Consider the following 18,608-nt stretch of genomic DNA (forward strand, 5'->3'; position numbering starts at 1 on the left):
AGAAATGCACCCAAATATTACACCTTTAGCCTTGCATCTCTGCAATGGTGTCATTATGCACTCTATCAAAATCCTGGAGCATGCACAGTTATCCAGTGGCAGCAATGAGGTAGAGAAATATGTAGAAACAATGAGTTGGGGTTCCTCTTGTCAGAGGGTAGAGAGAGGTGCGGATATGCCAAGTGGGCCCCACAGCCAAAAGGGGCCTGTTTGTGTGCGACAAATTCCACTTGATGCCACTTTTTTTCTTGTAGTCACAAAAGAGAAAATTGCTCATCAACGTGTGAAAGAGAATTTGGAAAAGAGCAAGTTGGCTGCACGCAAAGCTACATGGACACCAGTTGTCAAGCTGGGTAAGTGTGTATGAATCACAGTGTTTGGGACTAGGATCACACACGATGACCATAAACATACGTATTCCCATACTTAAATGCATAGAAAATAATGTGGTGGATTCTTGCCACTTCAACGCATTGTCTCCTCCATCCATGATGAAAAGGTTCTAGAGACAATTCCCCCCCAAAAGGACATGGATAGAGCGATTAGAGCAAGGAAAAACGCCCAATAAATGAGGACGCTCCGCCTTCATCCGTCGGGTTGTCATGGCAAGTAACATGACGTCACAATGAAAGGAACGCCGTCTATAAGTATGAGAGACTCTGCGCGGCCGCATCTGAGCTCGCAATAGGGGCGACACGTGCGCAACATTTGGGAGCCAGGAAGAAAACAAAAGTTCATAATCCCCCTGATCCCCCCCCAAAAAAGGAACGCGGCGTACTCTGGGTGTTTTATTTGAATGTCCCTCGTTGTGTTTTATCTTAAGGTCAATTTCAGCGTGTGAATTGTCGACGTCAGAGGGAAACAAGTCGTCCCGTCAACCATGGGAAGAGGAGTGAGTATTAAACATCCTTTTTATAATGTCTCCCAAAAGGCATTCCAACAAGTGGTCGAGAAGAAGGAGCGCGTATGCTGGCAAGGCGGTTGAGCGCCGTTCTTGCTGTTTTTTGGATCAAAACGCTTCTGTCTTGTTTGCGTCGCCGTTCAGTGTTTAACACAAGTTTACATGGCGAAGACGTCATGTTGCATAACGGGATGAAGCTGAAGGGTGATGCTGTTGGAGTTTGGGTTCGATGTGTTGATTGAAATCATGTTCAAGTGTTGCACATTTGTCAAATTTCGATGCAGCTGTGATCCGGGTGGGAGGGATGTGCTCAGCATGGGGTCTGTCAAACTCCTTTCATTATCAACTAATTCAAGTCCCATCTGCTCACAGAAGTGTTTCCTTCTCATTATATTAAGACTTGGGGCTCCAAATGTGATTTTTTTCTCTCTTATTTATTTAGAATTTTAATTCATTGCCTGCCAATGACTGCGAGAGACGTCCAATTCATTTAAACTGGCTGCAAATTCTCATGTTTCAGTGCGATATTGACGGCGCTATCCATTTTGTATGGATTGCACGTCTACGCCGTCGATAGCAGCCGACGAGTTAACAGATATTTCAGAAGTTGTGATCTTTTAAGCTCGTTTTTGTCATTCTGCCGCCCCAATTTTCACTCAGATGGAGGTCTATGTCTGCTATCTCAACACTTGAAATGCTTCTGATGAAGTTGCCGTGTCTGGGGTGTCAGGGCTGCCACACCCCACCATGTTGCACAACACTAAAACTCATTATGGATTCAGCCTACAGCCTGAGGGATGTGGAGCTGCTTGAGGGGAGAGAATGAGGAGAGATATAGACCAGATTGGCCCCTTTTAAGCCCCCCTCCCTTTTTCTTCATGTCTGTCTCGCTCCATGATGCTCCTGCAAATCTGCGGTCGCTCCGCATCTCCACCAATAGCTGCCTTTTTTTCCCTTTCGTCCCATAGCTAGTGAAAGGCATGCCCTGCCCCTATCACCGTCCCCACAGAGTTTCTTCTCCTTGATTCTCTCAAATAGCCACACGTGGATGAGATGATAGCCGCCGCGCGGCTCTCCTGGCGTGAGGAGGCGGACGGTCACAGCGAGATTGTTGTTTCTAAGCCCTCTCTTCATGTTGGAGGTTATACTCGCCACAGCTTTTTCCTTTTTGCTTCCAACATCTGCCTAAACAGGCAGGACAAGTGAGCTGGGAAAGAGTTGATGGTGTGGGAGGGCGTGTGGAGGTGATGTAGTTCGCAACCAGTTGCCGCATTGCCGCCACTGACTGATCCGGCAAGAAGACTGCTCTGACTGCAAAAACGGATCACATGCGACTACTCATGTTTGACAGTTGATTTTGAATATAATACAATCAGTGCTCTGTAGATCACTTTCTCTCCTGAGAAAGGGAAACAATAAATTTGAAATTCTGACAGCTGAAACGCAGAGAACACTACGCAGTTACTGTATTACATCAAAGTCAGAGTGACATCTGAAAGTAGCAGAGATATTCTACTACTTTGGGGTGGTCCAATACTAAAGTAGAAATAATTTGATGAAACAATAATAAAGATTTGACAGTAGTATATTGTAATCATTGGGGGGGGGGGGGGGGGGGGTTGGGATCCGTAGCCTGATCTAACCTTTCATCTTTCGAGCCAGCTAGGAGACGAACAACCATTCACGCACACACGCTTACCGAAGGCCGATTTGGAGTGTTTATGTTTTTGGGATGTGGGAGGTAACGCGCATATCTGTATAACTGTGAGGCAGACGTCCTAACCAGTCTTTCACCATTCTGCCAATAACCTTGTTTTTTAGATGCATGTATAGATTGATACATGAATAGATTGATGTAGAGGAAAAAACACTTTCAAGGAGAACTAACAAACGATCCAAAAAAGGAGGCGTGATTTACAGGGTGCTCATTTATTTGTGCCACACTTGTCATAGCTCCACCTCAAAAGAAACAAATCAGGAAAATGGATTACATTAAGTAATACAACTTAACGAATAAGGTTCTTATTTTGAGTAACCTGTCAACTTAACTCCTGACAGAATCTGCATTTTTTTGTGTGTGGGTGTCAGCTGATTGTTTTTACTAAGTGCTGTTTGATGATGAAGCGCCTTTAAGTTGACATGCTTTGTTGTTGCTGATCTCTAGTGGACGTGTCATGTTGAACATCATAAAAATGAGGTGCGTTATTGAAACAGGATATGTAGATTTGTGCTTCTGAGTCAGTCCATTGAGGCATTTTTTAGTCTTATAGGTACAGTGTCCATCAGTGTGGGACAGTTTAGGGATAGCAAAATCCCCAAGGTGCAGTTGACTAACTACTATGTGGGAGCCCATCGAAGACGAGAATCCTTATAAGCCAAAGTCACTGTCCTCAGCATTGCATGTGTTTTTCTGGATAAATGGAAACCATTTCAAACAAAGACACTTCAGGTCTACCTGTCATAGAAGGCTCTTCACTCCAGTGATTGAACTACCGCCTCAAGTACGTTCAGTTGTGAAAACATACACGGAGAGTTGATCCAAGCAGCGAGTTTCGCATTAAGACGCATGCGCGCCTCCTGTTTTATCACGTCTTTACTGCTGTAATGTACCTCAAGGAGATTTTGACGAATAAATCGCAAGACATCGTTATTGTTGTTTTTCTACTGACCAAAGGGGCACCCCGAACTACATGTTCACATTCATTATTTCCACTCTGTTTCCCATTCTTTTTCTACCTGAGCATCCCTGTTCCACACACACACACATCTCAACACAGGGGTTTAACATTCCTTCCGCTACGTAGTCAATGTAAATTAACTCCCAACTTTTTGCCACATTTGGCTCCAGCTCTGTGACATGCCACATCCTCCTCGGTTCCCTTTTACCGCTTCCTACGTGCCGCTCCGATCTTTTGTTTTCCCATTTCAGTCACTTGGTGAAAGGGAACTTGAACTGTTAAAAGAGAGCGTGGGAAAACAGGACTCTTATTTGTTTCATTCATTTGAATGGTAGCTGTCTCATTTCACTAAACTTTACAGTACCTGAAACAACAACTGACGGCAAGCAGATTTAGGATTTGATGGTCTTTTTTTAGTTAAACGTGGTCGATCGTTCATTCCGCTTCATGCATTTCAATTTGTCACTGGTTTGAATGCTCAGCTGTGTAAATCTTCTCGTCAAGCTAAATTGCACTTCCACAGAAACAAGGCCCATTGATTCATGTGGCGCCTTGTGTTCTGGTTGCAGAATCGTGAGAAGTTGCACAGGACGTGAGGCGAGTGTTAATATTCAAATTCACTTGTCTTTTCCCCATTGAGAATCGGAGGTTTAGGGGAAGTAAAGGGGGAAGGGAGGGGTTAGTACATCGGACTAACTATCCATTCACATATCTCCAGAGGCGTGGCCATGGTCACTGGTGGCAACTGGGCAAAGTCCCAGAAGTGTGTGCTTGCATGCATTGTTCAGTACAGCTGAATGAGCAGCTTGGCCAGCCCGACCAAGCTGGTTCGTTCACTGGAACTTTGCTCTCGCTTTTTTGTCTTTTTAGTTTCCCTTGGTTTGGACAAAAAGTGATGAATGAAATCTGATCTCACCTAATTGGCCATTTTACTATGTAAAAGCTTCATGAGATATGGTCGTCGTTTTCATTAGTTCTCGGCAAAGCTAATTTTATTTTAATATCTTACGAGCCAGTGCAATCATTCCTTTCATTCAATTCATTCATTAAATTTCCATTCCGCTTATTCTCATAATTTGTCGTGGGGGCGCTGGAACCAACCATCTCACCCAACCGTTGGCAGTAGGCGGGGGACGCCCTGAACTGGTTGATTTTTTTTTTTTCATCAAATATAATAAACGGCACCCGTGACTCGTTGGAGGATAAGCGGTACGGAGAATGAACAAATGATTAATTAACAACAGTCTCTCTATTGATTTACTTGTAATTCCAATTAGATTTTTAAAAATGTAATTATAGAGCAACCAGTTCCCACTGTACCCTTCCTGGTGCTCAAAGCAGCACTGGGATGGGCACACCGATTGTATTGAGGATAAGCAATTAGAAGCACTGTTGAAGTGACAAACAATGTACAGTGGTACCTCTACATACGATCTTAATTCGTTCCGGGACTGAGCTCGTATGTCGAGCTTCTCGTAACTCGAGCGAACGTTTCCCATTGAAATGAACTAAAAACAAATTACCGTATTTTCTCGATTATAACACGCAGATTTTTGCTATATAATTAATTCCAATAGATGGGGTGCATGTTATAATCAATAACTAAAATAAATTACAAATTTTCGATCGAAAATTTTTCGGTTTTACGTCATCTCGTAAAGCCGATCGAAAATCGGAAAGCCGAGACCACCACTGCCCCCCTCTAGCCTCGTACTCGTCTCAGTTCACCCTCTCAGTTCAGTTTTGGACATTGTACAAGCAACATGGCATCAAAACGAGCAAGTTATACCGCAGCGTTCAAAAGAAAAGTCATCAAAGTGGCAGAGGAATTGGGCAACAGAGAAGCTGGAAGAAAATTCGATATTAGTGAAGCTAACATCCGTGGTTGGAGGAAGAAAGACTCATTATTGAAAGAAAAAGCAACAGCAAAAGCATCAGGACGTGGAAGAAAAGCAATGTTCCCAGAGTTAGAGAAAGAACTTCTTAAAACAATTGCTGAGAGAAGAGCTGCAGGGTGTACCATCAACACATATAACCCTTCATCTATTGTCCTAAAAATCAATACCCCTCACCAAACCCCCTCCATATAACCTTTCATCTATTGTCCTAAAATTCAAACGCATAACTCCACCCTTCATCAGTATTGTCCTTTAATACCATACCCATCACCCAATTCCTATCAATCAGTATATTTAGCACCCGACTTACTTTCTACCCCCTACTACTAAAAAAGGTAAGATTTCTGATTTTCGTCAGCGGGAAATTTTAGGTGCGCACTATATTCGATTACTGCGTTTTTCCAGATGTTTTTGGCCCAAAATTACCTGCGTGTTATTTTCGAGTGCGCGTTAAAATCGAGAAAATACGGTAATTCGTTCCAACCCTCTGAAAAAACACCAAAAACAGGATATTGGATTGGAAAAATGTTTTTATTTATTCTAATTCGCCATCTATTAACAAAGTAACACAAAACTAGTGGTTTAATAGTAATAAAATGTTTAATAGTATATTCAAATTGGGCCCATTTCGCGGAGGGTACAGAGAGGGGAGAGGGGGTGGGGGTATCTTTCCATGATAACTCACTTGTAACGGAACAAACAAATTTAAATTAACTTGGATTAATATATACAGACACTCAAACATGTTTAATGTAACTTTACACAAAACTGAATTCAAATTTTGTTTTAATTTTTTTTACCTTCGTTTTCCGGGTTAGCTGTTTGCCTACCCACGTATTGATTGTGGGTAATGAAGTTTTATTCTGAGAAAGGGTGCCATTGGCGATCAGTGTCGTGTGCACGAGTATACTTCATTACCCTGAAAGCCCTCTTTTTGCCCGCGCATGCGCGTTGTGCGTTTTCTGGTCCATGCGTAGGAGAAACTCGTCTAAATAAATCGTTCAGTGCTCGTAGATATCTGTTATACACGAAAGAGATGCGGCAAAAAAAGACAGTGCGCCACAATGATAAACAGCCTCTCATGTCATGGCCACCTGGCTTTCTTGCATCTCAACATTTTTCTCGTATCTAGAGCAAATTATTTGCTCGAAATTTTTCTCGTATCTCGAGCATCTCGTATGTAGAGCTGCTCGTATGGATGTACCACTGTATATCATGACAACGAAATGCATAATTCAGTATATGCAGTCAATCAGTTCCAGGGAGCTTTGACATGGCCTGACTGACAATGAGTGTGACACCCCTGAATTGAAGTTTTACAGAAGAATGAGTTATAAGTAGTCTGTTATTAACAACTAAAAAAAATAACTCTGGAATCTATTGAAAGTCAACAGTTTCTTTTGCTCCAGCCTCTAAAACCGCTGTCGAATTATTTGTCCAAAGCCAGATGGCCCTAGGGGGCCTTGGGTGTCCAGAGGCTAAAATCTGGCCGTAGTGATGCAGAACCAGTGTTTTCCCAGCTTAGCTGACCGGGGGTTCATGCAACAATAACATGTGCTAGGATCACACACTCTCTTCCTATGAATCCCTGGGAAACTTTCAGAAACATACTTGAAATGTGCGTATTTCAATGATTTAGTGTGAACACACTGCACCTGGGTTTAAAATATTGTCACCAAGATGACTGATTCATTAGATATCTCTGACTGTAGACAAATAGCTCATAAGTAGTCACATGCAATTGCCCGCCAACATGGTAACACCTTTCATCCCCTGTGCAACACTGAATAATGGATGAGTCTAAACTGCTAATCGACTATGGCTCAATGTGATATTACTGTAGCTACTGGATAAATAGACAAGCATCCATTGGATTTCTAAACTTGGTGACACCATAGTCTCAAGTTCACCTCACCAGGTTTTACTTACATTATCTCTACACTAGAATGACAATATTTACAGGATTATTTTGAGTTTCTTTTTATTGCCACTCTTTATTTCCAGGAAGGACGAGAGCAATATGAGCTTGCAGCCACTTCCGAGCAGGCAGGCAAAAAGAAGGGAAAAGGGAAGAAAAAGGAGAAAGATATGGACGAACTGAAGAAGGAAGTGGACATGGTACGTGTGTGATTGTCTAAGCGAATCACAAGACAGTTTCTTTGAACACTTCATTTTCACTTTCCTTTTGTAATGCAAAAATTTCATTTGTAGTCTGCATCATTTTTTATATTTAATATTGGACTCAGGTTAAATTGGTAGATATCGAGAGAAGGCCAAAAAGCTCATTTTTAGCTGATTTGTAGTCATGTTCGCAGGTTATGGCACTTAACACACTATGTTCTTTGTATCATTGCAGGATGATCATAAGCTGACACTGGACGAGCTAAATCGTAAATATGGAACCGATTTAAGCAATGTGAGTTGTTACTGTTTTAGTATATCTGCGTCCGTGTACTTGTATATATACATTGGTAAAAAGTATTTTGCAAGCCCCCAGGCGCAGGTTCTCCCACTTAAAATAATGACAGAGGTCTGTCATTTTCATCACAAGTACACTTCAACTGTAAAAGGCAGAATGTGTAATATAATAGAGGAAATAATATTTTAAGATTTTAAAGCCAATTCTTCAACTCAATATGTCGCAATCTTGCATTTGTTGGCAATAGAATGTTGCCGGGCAACAATGACTTTCACCTCTTCACATATTCTCTGTGTTTGGGATCATTGTCAAGGCCTAGTCATGTTTCACCTTTATCGTTCTCCCTAATGGGTTTTACCATTGAATCACAGGATACGTTGCCCTATTCATTCTTACCTTAATATGGATCCATCTTTCTGAGGGGGGGTATGGTGTTCTTGAGATTCATCTATATTATTTTTCCTCTAATCACGACCAGTTGAGTTTGTACTAAAAAAAGTTCTATTTTTGTTTCATCTGTCCACACGACATTCTGCCAATTATCTTCTCCATCATCCATATTCTCTCTGGTAAATTTGATTCCCTGTCGGTGTGATTTATTTAGTTTTATTTTTTTACCGATGGTAACCCATTTACATTGGCCGCAGCTCTATGCCAATTACTCACCAGTTTTCCCCAAGTAGTTATGGGCTTTTTACTCACTCTTCTGCTTATCATCCTGAACCACACGGGACGAGACCTGGCACAGAGCTCCAGATCGAGGGAGATATAGATCCAAATGTTGCCAATTAACCAAATAAACATCCCATAGCATATTTTTCCATTATTTGAATCAACAATTTCTCAATGTTTTTTTAATTTTTTACTTTGAAAAAAGTAGTAGTGAATAGTCGTAAAAATAAATAAAAAGCTCTCATAAAGTTCACTGGTTTGTGGCTTTCAACTACCACAAAAAACTTATCAATTGTTCGTATAAAATAGATTTTCCTGTCAAATTGTACGCACTCCAGCTGAAGCCTTTGTCCATGCAAATATGCTCCCAGTCGTATAGTGAAGATCAAGCAGAATAGTAAATCACTGCCTTTAGAGCGTGGGGTCTTCAAGCACTTCATGTGTGTGGAGTGGAAATGAAAAATGAATAATTCATTAGCCTAGAACCCCCCTCTGCCCTGATTTTTCGGCGACGAGACTACTTTATCCTCGGCACTCCTTGTGCTGATGAAAGGGAAGACCCTTATGTAGTTGATAGATGAATAGTAGGACCCCTGGTCTCTCTGGCCATGAATATGTACCAGCTTACTGTTGTGTTAACACTGAGCTGGAGGACAGTTGTATGTTGTTCATGGTTTATCTGTCGGTGTGAACTGCAGAAAAAATCTTTTCCCTTTTAAGTGAATCCTTTTGATGAAATGTCAGGGTCTGACTAATGCCAAGGCAGCTGAGAATCTGGCCCGAGATGGCCCCAATGCTCTCACCCCTCCTCCAACCACTCCAGAGTGGGTCAAGTTCTGCAAACAGGTAATGGTTTGCTCCTAACTCTAACATGTACTTTATCTCCTATTTTTTTTTTATAAACATTTATGTAGTTTTAAGTTTAATTACTTTGTTTGATGCAGATGTTTGGAGGTTTCTCCATGCTCCTGTGGACTGGGGCCATCCTTTGCTTCCTGGCCTATGGTATTCAGGCGGCTATGGAGAGTGAGCCTGCCAATGACAACGTAAGACAAATGTTCCTCAAACATATTAGAGGCTTTTAGATTGTTGTTGGGACATGTGAATGTAGTAGTGGGTAGTTTTAACGTTAAGGTTATTTTTCAGTTGTACTTGGGTGTGGTGCTGTCTGCTGTTGTGATCATCACTGGTTGCTTCTCTTACTCTCAAGAGGCCAAAAGCTCCAAAATTATGGACTCCTTCAAAAACCTGGTCCCACAGGTACCCTAATATTTCTGCCATTACTCCATCATTTTATACGTGACAGTATCTGTTATTTTTAAGTCTTGCAAATGTATCTTCAACCATTATGTCTGTCCGATAGCTAGCCTTGGTCGTACGTGATGGTGAAAAGAAGAGTATCAATGCTGAGGAAGTGGTAGTTGGGGATTTAGTAGAGGTGAAAGGTGGTGATCGGATCCCTGCTGACCTGCGAATTATTTCTGCTCATGGCTGCAAGGTAAAAAGACAAAAGAGAATATCTTGCACAACAGAAATGTGGACCTATCTCCTTATTCACAGGCAATGTGACAATTCTCAGGTGGACAACTCCTCTCTGACGGGTGAATCTGAGCCGCAGACACGTACTCCAGATTTCTCCAATGAGAACCCCTTGGAGACCAGGAACATTGCTTTCTTTTCCACAAACTGTGTTGAAGGTATAAAGGAGTGATGCATGTCAAGCAAGTAGGATGGGGCCCAGAAACCTTACTCAGACATTTTGACCATTTTCCACCAAAACATGAACTGCAACAGAGAACACATGATTTTTTATCTCTAGTTTGCTGAGTGGGTGAGCAAATAGTGTAGGTTTGGCACCATTTTTAAATTAAGAATGAATTACATTTGGAGATTTGACTATTACTCAAAATACAAATTCAACCCTCGCTAATTCAGTGGTTGCTATTGATGACGATAGATGTTCAATCCGTTTGAAGTGGAAGGGCAATTAGTGAATGAAAGTTTGTTTTTCATTCGCTGCCACCCTTGCAGTTCAAATGGATTGGACGTCTACTAGTGATAAACTCATTGAAATTCTCAGCAGAATAATAATTATGTACATGTCACATGATTGGATGTCTAGCATTGCTGACTGCACTAAAAGAGTTAACTCCCAAAGTTGCAAAGAGCCACAGCAGAAGGATAAGAGTGCCTTATGTGGCTCTGGAGCCACATGTTGCAGAGCCGTGAACTAGCAACAGGAGCGTTTGTATGGGTAACAAACCACTGAAGTGTCAAATTGAATGTTATTTTTCCCTTCTATTTTTCCTTTCTATTGCCCCCAGGAACTGCCCGAGGCATTGTGATCAGCACTGGTGACCGGACAGTCATGGGTCGAATTGCCACACTTGCTTCGGGACTGGAAGTTGGGCGCACTCCAATCTCCATTGAGATTGAGCACTTCATCCATATTATTACTGGTGTTGCAGTCTTCCTGGGGGTCTCTTTCTTTGTCCTTTCTCTCATTCTCGGGTACTCTTGGTTGGAGGCTGTCATCTTCCTCATTGGCATCATAGTCGCTAATGTACCAGAGGGTCTCTTGGCTACTGTTACTGTGAGTTCTAAGCCTTTGCTCACCTTCAGTGGGTTACCATCATCTAACAAGGCTCTCGTGTATAGGTATGTCTAACTCTGACTGCCAAGCGCATGGCCAAGAAGAACTGCTTGGTAAAAAATCTGGAAGCTGTTGAGACCCTGGGATCTACCTCCACCATCTGCTCAGACAAGACCGGCACCTTGACCCAAAACAGGATGACAGTTGCCCATATGTGGTTTGACAACCAGATCCACGAGGCAGACACTACTGAGAACCAGAGTGGGACGTCCTTTGACAAAAGCTCTGCCACTTGGGCAGCCTTGGCCAGAATTGCGGGACTTTGTAATCGTGCCGTCTTCCTGGCTGACCAGACTAATATTCCCATATTAAAGGTAGCATTCAATTGATTCATCTCAATGTGGCAACATATGAATTGTGGATTATCCTCAGGGACACAATTAGTTTATGTAACAGATATCTTCATTCTTCTTTTGCCATTTAGATGTTGATATCTAAGATTTGAGAAGCTTACTTGGTGTGTAACTTTTGCCAATTAACTTGGCTTCTCTTCTCTGGTATAACACATCTAGCACAAAAATTCCAAAAGTGTTTGTTGTTCTGGCCCTTTTCATTCTCCCAGAGGTATTTGACAGAGAAAAAAAAGCACATTTGTATTTGGCAAATTGCTTTGTTTTTAAAATAGAAAATGCAAATGAAATTCACTCGTTCTGATCCCAACCTGAAATGCTTACACTCAGGGCTAATGGCACGTCATTGTTTTCTCCAGAGAGATGTGGCGGGTGATGCCTCAGAGTCTGCAATTTTAAAATGTATTGAACTTTGTTGTGGCTCAGTCCAAGAGATCAGGGAAAAAAAACCCAAAATTGCAGAGATTCCTTTCAACTCTACGAACAAGTACCAGGTATTGTTAAATGTTTGTCTTGAGGTCAAACAAGGTATTATAAAGAAAACAAAAAAGCATGAAATATCTTTGTTCATTTGCGTCCTAGCTTTCTATTCACAAGAATTCCTCAACTGAAAAGGAGTCAAATCATCTGCTGGTTATGAAAGGTGCCCCTGAAAGAATTTTGGACCGTTGCTCTTCCATCATGATGCAGGGTAAAGAACAGCCTCTGGATGATGAAATGAAGGATGCCTTCCAGAATGCCTACCTCGAGTTGGGTGGTTTGGGGGAGAGAGTGCTTGGTAAGGAATACTCAAGTTTAGGTCAAGTGAGTCAGTCTCCATTCCGTTGAAATAGCAGACTAGACAGTTTTGTTTCTTTAGGTTTCTGTCATTTCAATCTGCCTGATGACCAATTCCCAGAAGGCTTTGCTTTTGACACTGAGGAGGTGAACTTTCCCACTGAAAACTTGTGCTTCATCGGTCTGATGTCTATGATTGACCCTCCCCGAGCCGCAGTGCCTGATGCTGTTGGCAAATGCAGAAGCGCTGGAATCAAGGTAAGCGTTTGCTGTTCATTTACTGTTAGCATTTGAATCTTTGTCTCAGGAGATCTGTGTGTTTTTCAGGTGATCATGGTGACAGGGGATCATCCAATCACAGCCAAAGCCATTGCTAAGGGCGTTGGCATCATTTCTGAAGGCAATGAGACTGTTGAGGACATTGCAGCACGTCTCAACATACCAATCAATGAAGTTAACCCAAGGTATTGTTTTTTTTTTTGGTTGCGATCCCTGAACGTTGTAGTCTAGATCCCATGCTTTGCTTACAACCACAATAGCTTCGTCATAACTTCTATTGGAATGTTGTTCCATGAAAAATCAGTTTGAGAGCATTTGGAACTTAGTGAGCTGAACTGTGCTGCAGGGATGCTAAAGCCTGTGTTGTCCACGGTGGAGACCTCAAGGATTTGAGCCCAGAGCAGCTTGATGACATCCTGAAGTACCACACTGAGATTGTCTTTGCCAGAACTTCCCCACAGCAGAAACTTATTATTGTGGAAGGCTGCCAGCGACAGGTGTAAAATCCACTATTTTAAGGAAGATGAATTCCTATGTACATTTTGGGAAATACGAATTGTCCCAAAACATTTATATTTTCCCTCAATGCTTTGCTATTTTCTATCCTTGCAGGGAGCCATTGTTGCAGTGACAGGTGATGGTGTCAATGACTCTCCAGCTCTGAAGAAGGCCGACATTGGTGTCGCCATGGGGATCGCAGGATCTGATGTCTCCAAGCAGGCGGCTGACATGATCTTGCTGGATGATAACTTTGCTTCCATTGTTACAGGAGTTGAAGAAGGTAACACTCTGAGCCTTGTGGGTGGAACGAATGGATTTATTTCCACGACTGCTTTGTTTTTTACGATGCTCGTTTTATTCATCAGGGCGTTTGATCTTCGACAACTTGAAGAAGTCCATCGCTTACACTCTGACCAGTAACATTCCTGAGATCACCCCCTTCCTCTTTTTCATTATTGCCAGCATTCCCCTTCCTCTGGGTACTGTCACCATCCTTTGCATCGACTTAGGAACTGACATGGTGGGTCAATGAAATGTTTTCAAGTTTCTGTCCTAAATTTCAGTAGTTGTGTGTAAAAAAAAAAAAAAAAAAAAAAACTACCTCATTCAATTTTCACATTGATGGCATCAAGGTTCCTGCCATCTCGCTGGCTTATGAAGCAGCTGAGAGTGACATAATGAAGAGGCAGCCCAGAAATCCCAAAACAGACAAACTGGTGAACGAGAGGCTCATCAGCATCGCCTACGGGCAGATTGGTAACTCAAAATCCATGCTGTTAAAAACAGGCTATATATATCATGTGTGCTTGCTTTATTTTTTTTCTCTCTTGGTGGCTTGGTATCTTGGTTGTTTAAGTTAAATTAGAATCAAAGGTAACACAGATAAGCCTTCCCTGATATAGATATATATGTTCAAGTGATGAGAATCCAGGAATAAGATCAACATGCTTGAAAGTCTTGAACTATACCATAAAAGAAGAAAATATACACATGCATTAGGCATACATAGATTTTCTTTTCTTATTTTATTAGAATCATTTCCATATTACCAACAAATAGAAATATCTCCCAGTTGTCTCAGCTCTTGTTTTCAGCCAAATTTCATAATGTACTCATTGGCTCTGTCATTTGAAGACTGACAAATGTTTTTGTCTTATGGATGTCCATACTAATTGCTAAATGGAATTACGTATTGATCTGAAATTTAGTCTCGAGAAAATTTGTCGTCAGTTTTTTTTCGCCTACTTTTACTAATGTAATTATCTTTTATCCAGGCATGATCCAAGCTCTTGCTGGCTTCTTTACCTATTTCGTGATCCTGGCTGAGAATGGCTTTCTTCCCCGCACATTGTTGGGCATCCGTGTGGCCTGGGACAACAAATACTGCAACGACCTGGAAGACAGTTACGGGCAGCAATGGGTAAGGACAACCAAAGTAACACTGTCTTTCAACCTTTCATTTCTTAATTTTGATGCTTATATGTATATGCAGACTTATGAGCAGAGGAAGATTGTGGAGTTTACTTGCCACACGGCCTTCTTTGCTAGCATTGTCATTGTACAGTGGGCTGATCTGATCGTTTGCAAGACAAGGAGAAACTCTGTTTTCCAGCAGGGCATGAGGTCAGTTTAAAAAAAGATTACATTTTTGTCATCTCCTCATGCTGTCTCCTTGGTAAGGGGGGACAAATCGAGATAGCCATGCCACTTACATTAGGTAGCATATATATTTAGTCATGTTTTCTTTCTGCATGTCACCCAAAACCACTTTCTGTCCAAATCCATGCTCTGAATTCACCACACACTGTAACAAACACTATAAAGACACTCAGATTTATCATTTTTGTGTGTCTAAGATGCTGACTTGTATAGGTGCAAGCAGGATAAAATGTTATTCGATAACTATAATTAGTTATATAGAAATAGTTTTATTAAAGTGAAACTGTTTTGTCACAAAGAATGAGCCATAATTCCTGCCAAATACTTTTTCCCCTAAGTATTTGGGCTATAAATTACACTTTTTAAAAAAGATTCTCTTGGCCAGCGACTCTCACTCAAGTGAGACTTAAATTCATTTTTTTTTTCTTTCTAACCGCCAAAAGCCTGTTATATTGTGTTTTTAGGCGATAGTAATCTGAAAAACTGTTAACAGATGCCTATTTAGCCTGTTGTTCCCCATTTTAGTATTTTTATTTACATGTAGTATGTTTGATCTTGGTTTCTTATAAAAATTAAAAAAATGGCCCTTAAAAAATGCAAATTACACTGCAGTACGACTACTCTTGTCTGTGTCTTACACATTAAAATGGGAAGAACAGGATTGACTATTTTTCTACTGATAACTATTTATTTACAATTTTAATCCCACAGGAACAAGATCTTGATCTTTGGGCTTTTTGAGGAGACTGCCCTGGCTGCCTTCCTCTCCTACTGCCCTGGCATGGATGTCGCTCTAAGAATGTACCCTCTCAGGTTGGTTACATGACCACCCTGCCTCAAAGCTACAGATCTTATTTCCTTCAATACTGGTGCATGTGTTTTTTTCAGGGCGAACTGGTGGTTCTGCGCCTTCCCTTACTCCCTGCTGATCTTTATCTATGATGAAATTCGCAAACTGATCATCAGACGCAGCCCAGGAGGTGAGCACCTGAATTATGCTTTTATCTGGTGTTGCAGCTTTAACCTACTTTTCTCCAATCCAACATGAAAGCACATTTTAAATTGAAGTCTTTGTATTATCGTACAACTTCTATGTGAACAGGTGGAAAGCAGACTTTGCAATAGAATTCGTTCGTTTGCTCTATCTTTCTTGTGTTTCCAGGTTGGGTGGAGCAAGAGACTTATTACTGAAGACCCATCAACCTGTCAGCTACCATCTTCTTCACCACTCCCGTTATTGCATGAATATTGTCTTGCTGCTCGGAATAAAATTTTAACCTCTGTGGGTGGAAAAATACCCCATTGGAACGTGTTTTTATATTAGCGAATGCTTGATACTTCTATTAGACTTACTGAAATGGATCGTGCTGATGATGCTGATGTTATATGCTAATAATGACATGAACAGAGAACATTGACTTTGACTATGCGTGCCTTGTTTCTGAAACAGGACCAATTTTATACATGTTTTTAACAGTTATAAATGTTCAATAAAATACGCTCGAGTCAGGTCCTACATTTTTCCTGTGACTGTTTTTCCGAGTAGTAAATTTAGTCTCAAAAGTATGGTCATACTTGAGTATTATGTGGTTATTCGGTTTTTATTGCATAAGTTTTTGAGTGTGCACATTCACGTCACATTTGGCAAAATCACTGCAAGATATGTTCAGTTTGAGAGACCACTGGCAACAGCCAAATATAAGTAAACACATGCAATCTAATCATGAGTTATGTCAGTCTTTACAATAATTCTTAGCATATCCTAGCACAATGATATTGGTAATATGTCCAATATTTTTTGTGGTTGTGATATGTAATAAATAGTGTTAACAAAACCACTCAATTATGCTGGGATCTTACTCAGAGAGAGACAACACCTCCTATAGTATAAATCAGGGGTGGCCAACTCCGGTCCTCGAGAGCCGCTATCCGGTCTGTTTTCCATGTCTCCCTCCACCAACACACCTGAATCAAATAATCAGGATCGGTATCAATCTTCTGGATGGCTTGCTGACGAGTTGGTCATTTGATTCAGGTGTGCTAGAAGAGGGAGATATGGAAAACACACAGGATAGCGGCTCTCGAGGACCGGAGTTGGCCACCCCTGGTATAAATTAATCTTCATGTGAATGATGGTTTCTCAAAGTATTATAAGTACGTATACCAGTGGCTGGCTGTGCAAAAAGCATCAATAATAACCTGGGTGGCCTGGTGGCTGAGTGGTTAGTGCGTCAGCCTCAGTGGGGGGCCTGGGTTCAAATCCAGCTCGGTCCAAATGTGTGGAGTTTGCATGCTCTCCTGAGGCCTGCGTGGGTTTTCTTCGGGTGCTCTGGTTTCCTCCCACATTCCAAAGACATGCATGGTATGCTGATTGGACACTCTAAATTGCCCCTAGGTAAGAGTGTGAGCGTGAATGGTTGTCTCCTTGTGCCCTGCGATTGGCTGGCCACCAATTCCGGGTGTCCCCCGCCTCTGGCCCGAAGTCAGCTGGGATAAGCTACAGCACCCTCCGCGACCCTAGTAAGGATAAAGTGGTTCAGAAAATGAACGTATGAATGAACTACTATAGTTAATTCATTCAAAGAGGGATGCTATAGTTACTAAAGCATCCCTCTTTGAGTTTAAAGGTGCATTATACGTAGTTTCATTGTAGTATACACATACTGTTTTATAGCATCAACACTACAAAAATCACGACTATTCTACGTCATCTTCAAAGCATGGACATTAAGTTGGAAGGACAAACCACCTTGTGGAACGCGGTAAGCAAGCCACCATCTTTTCCACATTCAATATGGCGGGACAATATGGGCGTGGTTACGACTTGGCGGCGCAGCTGCGTAAATTAAGCACATGCGCAGTATCTCGTCCATTCGAAAAGCGTTTTCCATGCTGACGGACGACTAGCACGACGAGGTAAGGCGTAGAGCAATTTACTCGCCTAAGTGAATTTTTATCACTTTTAAGGAATCAATTGAGGCAAAAATGCCAACAAATCTGTAAGTTTAATGCCAGGTTGAACACACCGTTGACAATTTAAGTTTGGGCTCCTTTTCCCCACCGGCTCTGTGCGGCATGTTACTAATTATCTTACCATTAGCGTCACGACGACGCAGCCCATTTGACTTAAAAAGTATGTTGTCCACTCATATTGCATGAGAAGCATCCTCATTTGACATGAAATCAATTTGTATTCCAGCAAGCATTACATTGCTTTATATTGCAGGCTTCCCAATGGCCTGTGGCTTCCATGATTGCGTGCTATCCCTGGCCTGTCTCCACATTGCCTATAAAGGTCCTGCTCTGTGTGGAGAGGATTAGTGCGATGTGACAGATGTCATATAAGCTGGCAAGGAAATGCCTTACAGAGGTGGGATAAACTTAGAAATCACACATTTTACCCCGGGTAATGGATGTCCAAAACCAGAAATTGTTGATTGACACAATACAACAATTATCTAGCAGTTCCAGTACTATTTGTAAGACTCACTCATTCATCTTCCATTGGGTACTCAGACGTTTGGTCGCCGGACGTTTGGTCGCCGGATGTTTGGTCGCCCGGATGTTTGGTCGCCCGGACGTTTGGTCGCCGGACGTTTGGTGGCCGGACGTTTGACAACATAACAGAGAGTTTACTGTTGAAACCAGCTCTCAAAATTATATTGATGAGAGAGAGTTTAATATCTAAATATCTACTGTTGAAACCAGCTCTCAAAATTATATTCACCCGGGCGACCAAACGTCCGGCGACCAAACGTCCGGGCGACCAAACGTCCGGGCAACCAAACATCCGGCGACCAAACGTCCGGGCGAACAAACGT

The 18,608-nt window shown here is 41.8% G+C and overlaps 1 protein-coding gene across 2 annotated transcripts; it reads left to right on the forward strand.

Annotated features, from left to right (window-relative positions):
• The first annotated feature begins 652 nt into the window (after positions 1-652).
• Positions 653-16,303, forward strand: LOC144070820 (sodium/potassium-transporting ATPase subunit alpha-1). 2 transcript variants are annotated; one of them, XM_077595233.1, is made up of 23 exons: positions 653-892; positions 7,482-7,595; positions 7,834-7,893; positions 9,313-9,414; positions 9,513-9,614; positions 9,715-9,828; positions 9,932-10,066; positions 10,148-10,265; positions 10,893-11,161; positions 11,227-11,535; positions 11,931-12,065; positions 12,154-12,349; positions 12,431-12,606; positions 12,676-12,812; positions 12,974-13,124; positions 13,240-13,408; positions 13,494-13,648; positions 13,761-13,884; positions 14,403-14,548; positions 14,621-14,751; positions 15,499-15,600; positions 15,676-15,767; positions 15,950-16,303. In XM_077595233.1, the coding sequence occupies exons 1-23, from the start codon at positions 881-883 to the stop codon at positions 15,976-15,978; spliced, it is 3,078 nt and encodes a 1,025-aa protein (XP_077451359.1). In that variant the 5' UTR covers positions 653-880; the 3' UTR covers positions 15,979-16,303. The 2 variants fall into 2 exon arrangements, with proteins under 2 accessions (XP_077451359.1, XP_077451370.1); XM_077595244.1 differs by lacking the exons at positions 653-892; positions 7,482-7,595; positions 7,834-7,893; positions 9,313-9,414; positions 9,513-9,614 and having other exon boundaries at positions 9,806-9,828; positions 10,129-10,265.
• The last annotated feature ends 2,305 nt before the right edge of the window (positions 16,304-18,608 follow it).

This window comes from Stigmatopora argus, chromosome 1 (assembly GCF_051989625.1).
Source record: "Stigmatopora argus isolate UIUO_Sarg chromosome 1, RoL_Sarg_1.0, whole genome shotgun sequence".
Classification (NCBI taxonomy): Eukaryota; Metazoa; Chordata; class Actinopteri; order Syngnathiformes; family Syngnathidae; genus Stigmatopora; species Stigmatopora argus.